Source organism: Phalacrocorax aristotelis, chromosome 1, assembly GCF_949628215.1.
Source record: "Phalacrocorax aristotelis chromosome 1, bGulAri2.1, whole genome shotgun sequence".
Classification (NCBI taxonomy): Eukaryota; Metazoa; Chordata; class Aves; order Suliformes; family Phalacrocoracidae; genus Phalacrocorax; species Phalacrocorax aristotelis.
Window position 1 is genome coordinate 133,659,894 of NC_134276.1, and position 9,713 is coordinate 133,669,606.

Sequence of the window (9,713 nt, forward strand, 5' to 3'; positions counted from 1 at the left end):
CACGGTGAAGTTGGCAGCTGCTTGGAAAATGATTATTCATAAAACATATTAAGCTTTAGCAAACTCAGCAACATTCTGGGATAGCATAGAATAGAACAGAATAGAATAGAATAGAATCATTAAGGTTGGAAAAGACCTCTAAGATCATCAAGTCCGACACTACCATGCCTCCTAAACAGCGCCTTGTAGTGCCACATCTACATGTTTTTTGAACACCTCCAGGGTGGTGACTCCACCACCTCCCAGCAGCCTTTTCCAGTGCCTGACCACTCTTTCAGTAAAGAAATTTTTCCTAATACCCAGCCTGAACCTCCCCTGACGCAACTTGAGGCCATTTCCTCTCGTCCTATCACTAGTAACTTGGGGGAAGAGCCCAACACCGACCTCACTACAACCTCCTTTCAGGTCGTTGTAGAGGGTGATAAGATCTCCCCTCAGCCTCCTCTTCTCCAGACTAAACAATCCCAGCTCCCTCAGCCACTCCTCATAAGACTTGTTCTCCAGACCCTTCACCAGCTTTGTTGCCCTTCTCTGGACACGCTCCAGCACCTCAATGTCCTTCTTGTACTGAGGGGTCCAAAACTGAACATGGTATTCAAGGTGTGGCCTCACCGGTGCTGAGTACAGGGGGACAATATTCAGCTTCTGGTAAAAAAAATATGCTTTTTAAAGAATGACGCCATCAACGCAGAGGAGTCTCAAAGGGGTTTGAGAGTTGCTCTCAACAGGTGCCGCGTATAAGAATGAGACAGGCAAATAATCATGCATCTTCCCAAGCTCGAATGTATTTCTAAATTGAAGGCTGCCCTCTGAAATTATTTAAAATAGCTCTCTGTCTTAGGAAAGGTTTATGATTAACTGATGTGTTGTTTGTACTTTCTACCAGTGCCTGTTAATGCCCACGTCTGGATCTTCAAATTTTCCACTGTGTACCTTTTGCCTGGAGAAAACCTTGGACTAGAGATAAGGTCATTTCAGAAAATGTATTTCTAGCAGCTCACGCTTCCAGTCCACCAGTCTGGGCTTGGGGCAGTGTCAAGATCATGAAATACATACTATTTGTCACATTTGTTGGTGTGGCTGGTGAGTACATTTTTTTACTTCTATTTTTGTAATTTATAAGGTAGCTTGTTTTCTGAGCAAATTTGCAAGGTAGTCCAGCGTGGGAACGTGAAGTTCAGTTTCAACTTGCAAAAGTTCTAAGGCAGAGCACTGCAACTTCTTTTGACTGCTGTCTATTCATAATTGCTTGTGTCACAAAATGGGGGATGAATGCCTACATGGGGGTTCTTGACCCAGGAATACTGAAATGTGTCCATAGCTTCAAAAAAAGACTGTCTGTCTCTTAAACACTATGAAGATAACACCTCTGGCCCAGAAGGTCCTAAATCTGCTGTAAGTTTTTGGACTAGAAGCGAGTGCTTGCCCACCACTGTAACCATGAGTTTTTATGGAAGTAGAGCCTACGAGAGAGATGCTTCAGTCAGGCACAGGGGCACAAGATTCCTTATGCCAGATGTTGACATATGCCACTTCGTATCTCCCAGTTGCCTTCCCCATCAATGCTGATGATGATGATGACAAGATCGTGGGAGGCTACACCTGTGCGGCGAACTCTGTCCCCTATCAGGTGTCCCTGAATTCTGGGTATCACTTCTGTGGAGGTTCCCTCATCAACAGCCAGTGGGTCCTGTCAGCTGCTCACTGCTACAAGTCGTGAGTGGAAAAAAAATACATTCTTCCGTAACCTACTTCTTTCTTCCAGTTCACTTCCAGCAGGAATTCTGAGCTGTGAGATCCAAATATGTAAGTGACTCCATTCTGACAGGAGACAACCAAGGAATGGGTGGCTCATTCAGGAAGCTGGGCCGAGGCATCATGAGGGGCTTTCCACTTCTGCAAATGTTTCTGTGAATGCAGAGCACTTTCTGAAATGGCAGTGCGACAATCTAGCCATGAGTTATGGGCTGTGATTTCTTGCAAATTGCACTAACCTTCCTACAACTTAGTCACTGGAGAACAGGAAGAGGAATGAAGTCAGGGTGATAGCAGTTTGCCTTTTCCCAGAATGTTTGTATAAAGCACTGTTATATATTCAACTTGTCCCGGCCAACAAAATAAACCTGCAGAAATTCACCACCTGCACTGGGAGTGGGTAAGATCTCAGTGTGGGTCCCTGGGACTTATTGCAGGACAAGAAAGATAACCTGAATGAAAACAGCTATTACGATAGCCATGTTGAAGCAAGTGTGTACGGTGATGGGAGGTTCCTCACAACCTGTCAGTAGCAGTAAAGTATACGCCATTCCTTGTCTTTTCCAGTCGCATCCAAGTGCAGCTTGGGAAACAAAACCTGGCACTCACAGAGTCGACACAGCAGCTGATTAATTCAGCTAAAGTCATCCGCCACTCTGGCTACAGCTCCGCAACACTGGACAATGACATTATGCTCATCAAGCTTGCTGAACCAGCCCAGCTCAACCGAGCTGTCCAAACAATTCCTCTGCCTACCAGCTGTGTGGCCACAGGCACCACATGCCTAATCTCTGGCTGGGGCAACACACTCAGCAATGACAGTGAGTACTCTGTGGGAATGTACAGCATCACGAGGGCCCAGGAGACACTCTAAGACCTCACAATTAACTCCAAACTGTGCGGGGTACAGCACAGAGCAGTGCTGTGGGACAGGCCTTTTTGAGTGATCAGTCTGTGCAGGACAGTATCCATTTAACTGCTTTAAAGGTAAGCCTTTATAAGGGCCTTCCTCTTGTTCTGTGTTATGAACACATGTATGTGTTACATGTATTATGAAACGGCACTTAAATCATCTCATCCACGTGCCATTCACCAGGATGCTCACGCTGCCATAAATTTTGTGGCCTGGTGCTATCAGCCGTGCAGTGCCAAGCACTAGCAATTTAACTAATGTCAATGGAGTTGTCGGTTCGCTGAGAACAAGATCAAAATCTGTGATTGTGAATCTAAAATTACTACAAGAGAGCTCCTTTCTCTTACACCAGTGGTCAGGGGTGACTGGTGTCTAATCCATTGATGACAACTACACCTGCACCAGAGGAGAAGGTCGTTTTCCTGAGGCCCATGTTTCCCCCAGCATATGTGCTACAAGAGTAGCTCTGAGCTCCGTGCTTGCCAGTTGATGATTTTCTAGGTATCAGAAAAATTAACATGGCTGCAGCGTAGAACAGTGGACCCATGGGTAGAATCTGTTCCACCTAAACAGCAGGAATCCATGCTGCGATTACTGTTCAGAGGGAAAATGATGACTGCTAAAGGAGGATGTTCAGTGATTACTTTTCTGCTGAGAAAGATCTTCTCTGGGCTCCAAAATGAACTCAGCAATTTCATCAGCCATCTCTCCCTATTTTCTTGTAGATCCGTACCCAGATAACTTGCAGTGCCTGAAGGCACCTGTACTCTCCTCAAGCGAGTGCACCAAAGCCTACCCTGGGAAAATTACCAAGAACATGATATGTGTAGGATTCATGGAGGGAGGGAAAGACTCCTGCCAGGTAAAACATCTACATCTGCCCCTCCTTTCCCATATGTTTCTTTCCTGCCGTTTGCTAGTAGAAGAGGCCATTGCTCCAGAGAACCTGCTATACTCACTGCACTGACATTTCTGAATGTTGTTTGTTTGAGCAAAAGTGGAGGCTTAGAGTGAAAGCTGCTTATTGAGCGAGGCTAGGCTTTTTCCCACTTGGTTAGTCATTGTCCCCTTTCTGAGACAGCGAATACCTCTCCCCTAAATCTCCACAAGCAGACTATGCTACCTCCTGCACCTTAGGCTGGTTAAAATGGAGGAGTGCTGCACCAGAGAGTCAATAGTAAGCACGGTGACTTTAGAGCTTAGGACACAAATGTTAGTTTTGGACTCACCAAAGATGAAATAGCCACTATGCCAAGATCCAGGTGGTCTGGCAAATTAACACACCTGGCATTTTACACATGCCTAGCTCCATGGAAATATTTGGCAGAATAATGTCTAAGACACACATATCCTAAGTGTCTGCCAAGGACTGCGTCCATCTAAAATAGGCAGCTTACCCTTAGCTGTGGTGCCATTGGAGCTAAAGGAAGGCACAGTAGCATGAGGTGTAGAGTGGTGATCAGAAATTACCTTTGTAGAACTTCTATGTAGAAAAAGCACAATGGAGCTTGTTTGAATGTCAGCGATTTCTGGGATCTCTGGCTCATCACTTACGCTGATACCGTTTGCTGAATATCCGTACCCTTTGTGTGCACAGGGGGATTCCGGTGGTCCAGTGGTCTGCAATGCGCAGCTCCAGGGCATCGTTTCCTGGGGTATTGGATGTGCGCAGAAAGGCTACCCTGGGGTTTACACTAAGGTTTGTAACTACGTCTCCTGGATCAAAGCAACTATGTCTGCCAACTGAGACACACTCGTTCTATGTGACCTGCTTTTTCTCCTCATCATTTTCTTCTGTTTTGGGACTGGGCATACAAAAATTATCAACAAATAAAGACTTTCAGGCACCCCTTCTTTGTGCATCGTTTCTCTGGGTACTTCCACAGGCTGTGATATGGAGGGCAGAGGCAAGGAATGTCACTCTGGGGAAAATATTTAGTATTTGTGGTGCCTCTCAGCTACCAGGATCTTGGAACATTTTGCAGCCTCATCTTCGGCAGTCTTTCAGTCAGTTACAGGCAGCCGTTTCTGGAGCAGAACATCTTTTCTGTTTATCAGCATGTACTCAGGTGCTACCAAACTGCCTAAAGCAGCTGAGAGAGTGCGCTGAATCCTACAGGCAGCATACCCCTACTGTAGAAAACAGCAGGCAGCAACACAAACCTTCCCCACTGCCCCCACTCCCGCACCCACCAATATGACTGAACTCTTCCCTCCTTGAAAGCTCTACTTGGGGAATGAAATAACCCCTTTGTACGGCTTGTTCTCTCCACGTCCCAGTGCCGGGGGTGGGGGTGGGTGGGGGTGGGTGGGGGGTGGGGGTGGGGCTGTTGTCTGTACCTTTTTGCTCAGTTAAGTGGCCATGCTGGGCTTGCTTAGTTTTCCTGGAAGAGTCTTTTGACTCTGTCCTTTTGGACAGAGATGTTCCTGGGTCCCAGTTTTAACTCTTCCTAACCCCAAATGGCACTGGAGTTGAAAGTCCATGAAAAAGCTGCCAAAGTTGCCTATGGGCTGTGTCACTTGTCTCCTAGAAAAGAAAAGGGAAATAGAGGGTTTGAGTAAAATAACAGGGTAGAAAGAGCAGAGGATAGGTGAAATGGGGAGAAATTTAAAAGAAATCCAACACTTTCGGATTTCCTTTCAGAGGAAGGGAAGGGACCGGAGAGGAGAAGAGCAGGGCATGAAGGAACAAGTGCCATTTGCCTACAGACAGGTTTGTGCCTGGCTCTCTCAGATGCTTTGTCAGGGATATATTTCTTGGGAGAGTAATAGGTGCATGAGTCATTATTATAAGCACAATATATGAATAGGGTCAGACCATCGCTTTTTGCATCCTTGCTCTGGAAGCATTTGCTGAATTCCTTCTCAGCATCTGCCCTTTTCCAGAAAATCCCTGAGCTGTAGCCTGGGACCCTTCCCTCACCCTGTTTTCACCTGGAGACAGCGTTCTTATCTGGAAGCATTTGAAATTCACAGATCCCTGACCCTGTCTCCCGGCCTGACCACTGTGAGTGGAGGGTGGTTGGTATCTTTGCCTGGGTATGTTAGGGGAAAGGGGAAGAAAAGTTGGATGAGAGAGGAGAGGATGCGATGAAAGTTGACAAGATGGTAATGGTGGGGAAGAAATAAGTCTATCATCAGGCAGAGTGCATTCTCAATTATGACAGACAGGTATGTTGAGAAGAGTAGTCTGGAAACATTCCCAGGCTTCTGACACTATCCACCCTATGCGTTAAGGTAGGTCCGGTGGGAGAAGGAAGAAATTCCACTTTCCAAATTATCGACCATACTTGATTTTCAAATTTTTGGAATATCCTTATGGGATCTCTCCTTACATGCCTGTACACCACAATGCCTGTGGTGGACAGTGCCATGGAGAGGTCACTGACAAAATTGTTCCCTCCTTTGTGGTCAGTGCTCTGCAGATGTGAGGACACTATTTTTTTTCCACTCTCTCTCTCTGCTGGCATTTCCACATAATGCTTTTATCACCCAGCCCTGCACAGCAGGCGTGAAAGGATTAGAGAGCTCTGAGCCCTTGATTGGAGGTGAGGGTCAACAGGACAAAGTGCCCTGTACTTTCTCTATTTTTCTCAGGAAAAACTGCAGTGTAATGAAATTCAATATATTTGCATGCACATATGAAGGCATGAAAACCTTGACCAATCTCACATGGCAGGAAGGGAAGTACCAAAGTGGCAGCAGCACTTAATTAAAACTCAGTCCAGCTTCTCCAAAGAGGCACAACACTTGGAAGAAGTTTTAAGAATAGAACTGGGCAGCAAACTATGCTGGTTTGTGTAAAAGTGAACATATCTCTTGGGGAAGGCTGGAGGGGAGGACCTGTGACTTAAAAATGACATTGTCCTAGAATAAGGAGGACAAAACGACAGGGGGAAAAAAAAAAAGAAAGTGAGAAAAATTAACAGTTTTCAAGAAGCGGGTATTGCAACACCTTTGTAAACCTGTGGGTCACAGCTGAGATGTCTGCTCTTTGATGTATTTGGAAAAGGAGGTAACAAGATTTCTGAGGAGATCTCAAATTATCCTAGATAAATCTAAACACCACAGCAAAGAGTAGGGAGAATTACTGAGAGAAAATAAATAGCAGAAGAAGGGAGCAAACCATCTTAAGAATAAAAGAAATAAAAAAAGGAAAAGAAGAAACAGAAGGAAAAAAAAGTTACACAGAAAGATGAAACCCGCTAAAGGAGCAATAAGGTCATTAGTGTGCAAACCAGACAGCTAGTGTGAACCGATCAGTGGAGTCAGAGCATATGCCCCATATTCTGTGGGCATATGTCTGTAGTTGGGAATCTTTAGCCTGATAAAATAGCTTTGATATAATAGACTCCTGAGACACCTCATTCTTGGGGCCACCTGGGTTTGTGCTTGGATGACTGCAGTCCGTGTTACTAGAAGGGCTTCACTGCACAGGCTGTTAGCTGCATGCTATAGCTATGCAGGTATAACTTGGCTGCATGATATACTGTCCTGGTTTTTGCTGGGATAGGGTTAGTTTTCTTCACCGTAGCTGTTATAGTGCTGTGCTTTGGACTTAGTATGAAAATAATGTTGATAACATACTGATGTTTTAGTTGTTGCTAGGTAGTGCTTAATCAAGGACTTTTCTAGTTTCCCATGCTCTGCCAGGTGCACAAGAAGGCAGGAGGGGAGGGGGCACAGCTAAGAGAACAGATCCAAACTGACCAAAGGGATATTCCATATCATATGACATCACACCCTGTATATTAACTCGGGGGAGCTGGCCGGGGGGAGCTGGCCAGGGGCAGGCAGCAATCGTGGCTTGGGGACCAGCAACATCGGTCAGTGGGTGGTGAGCAGTTGCATTGCTTGTGGTTATTTTATTTTTTACTTTTTTTCTGGGATTCATTTATCTGTCTTTTTATTTTCCTTTTTATTATATTATCATAATTATTATAATTACCATTATGACTATTACTATTTTATTTTAATTATTAAAGTGTTCTTATCTCAACCCGTGAGTTTTCTTGCTTTTGCTCTTTCAGTTCTCTCCTCTATCCCACAGGGGTGGGAGGAGTGAGCAAGCACTGTATGGTGTTTAGTTGCCAACTGGGGCTAAACCACAGCAGTCCTTTTTGGTGCCCAACATGAGGCATGAAGGGTTTGAGATAATAACAGTTACTGGTCATAGCATAGACTCTGTTCTCAATATTAGTTGATCCAATCTGCACTGTGCTCTTGTATTTGCTGTGCCAGTTAAAGATTGGTGTTGGGTTTTGTGGTCTGCTGTGCTCTGCAGTGATTAGTGATGTTTTGCTTGGGAGAGTTGTTTTTAAAACACTGGCCTTGAGCTTTATTAGGTATTTGAAGTTTATATTGAAGCCATTACTGTACTTCAGGTACCACCTCATGGATACTATCAACAATTATACCTCCTCCTCCTCTGAGAGTTTTTTTATGGAGGAAATAGAGAATTGCACCTTAGCTACTGCCTTTTATAGTGCCTCCTCCCTCATTACAACAACTTTTAAGTATCTTGAACATCCTTGGGGAGTTAAGATGCATCTGTTGGTATTGCTTTGGCAGATTGTTTTGGTTTTGTCTAAGGTTAATAAGCAGTTTAAGAATATCATCCAGAGACCTGCCCTAAGGCTTGATAGTTATGAGTGGCAGGGTGTGTGGGATAGTATGGGCAAATACCTAGGATGGTGGGCACGTCCACTGTTCTAGAACTTCACCCCTGAACAAGTGCAGAATCCTGAAAAACTAGTAGAGTATTTGGAGGAAGTATGTTGTCACCCTGGCAACTCTAGGGAGACACAGATCAGTGCAATGTGCTGAGGCCTGGCCCATGCCTACCAAGCCCTGTTCAACAGTATTCCCAAGGGGAAGAGAAGGCCTGTGAACCTGGGAAGACAAAGAAAAGGAAAACAACAGGCACTGAGGCTACTCCAACTCCAGCGACAGGCTCCCTGGCTACTCCAACTCGGGTGACACATACTGTGGCCACTCCAACTCCTGCGACATGTACCACAGCCACTCCAACTCCAGCGACAGGCACCATGGCCATTCCAGTCCCCACAACAGGCCCTGCGGCCAATCCAATCCCTGCAACAGGACATGTGGCTGATCCACCCCTATAAGACGGTTAGGGAGAAGGAGATCCCTAGCTGAATAGAATGTTTTGGTCTCTCTTGAGTCTCTTATATGCTTAATGTTGAAGTTTTCCTCCTATCTTTATCCAGAAAAGTGGGAATAGTTATCTTTTTCTCAATGATTGCTAACAGCTTCCTCAATCATGTGGTGCTTAACAAAAAAAAGGAAACAGAGAGCATTATGATGTACATATGAGGTACTAGCACTATCAGCACATCTGTGCTGATATACAAAGAGACACGAAGTGTGTGTGTCTGGTTTCTTTCCTCCAGTGAGCAGGTGAGGTGCTGGAAGAAGCTGGGTTCCACAACCCTCATAAAATTAACAGGCGTGGATCTTTTTCTGCACCCTTCCCCCCCTTGCACTGAGGGAAGGACCCTGCAACCTGCAAGGTGTCAGTGCTGCCAATGAACTGAGGTTTGTGGCATGGCCAACATGCTGAACTTTGTCTTCCACACCTTTTGCACCAAGTACAATAGGTGGTTTGTGGCTGCATTACCATCTTTCGCTCCAGCATCAGCTGTTTCACTGCCTCACGTGCATCTGTCCTTTCCCTCCACAAAACATCCTTAGCTTTTCCAATGGTTCTGTATGGTTCCAGGAAGTGCAGCTGGCCTTCATTGCTCTGCAGTGCCTAGCTTCTTACCACAAATCCTGATTTAGGATTCTGCTGACTATGCCAGTTTGTCACATGGGTGATTTAGATCACTTAAAGAATCACCATCAAAGGTATTAGCAAAAGTGGCTTTAATATGATGTTGTGAAAGTGTGACTTAAAGTTCTATCGTAAGGCTCATTCTATTACTGTATGGCATGATCATTTGAAAAATGATTCAAAATTACCAAGACACAAATCGAAGTTACCATACTACAAGGTTATGTGTGATATCAGTTGCTTACCAAA

The 9,713-nt window shown here is 45.1% G+C and overlaps 1 protein-coding gene across 1 annotated transcript; it reads left to right on the forward strand.

Moving 5' to 3' along the window:
* Positions 1-954: 954 nt before the first annotated feature.
* LOC142052164 (trypsin I-P1-like) lies at positions 955-4,513 on the forward strand. The gene is made up of 5 exons (XM_075081967.1): positions 955-1,083; positions 1,548-1,716; positions 2,323-2,576; positions 3,394-3,530; positions 4,266-4,513. Exons 1-5 carry the CDS (start codon positions 1,044-1,046, stop codon positions 4,413-4,415), a joined length of 750 nt encoding a protein of 249 aa, XP_074938068.1. The 5' UTR covers positions 955-1,043; the 3' UTR covers positions 4,416-4,513.
* Positions 4,514-9,713: the final 5,200 nt, after the last annotated feature.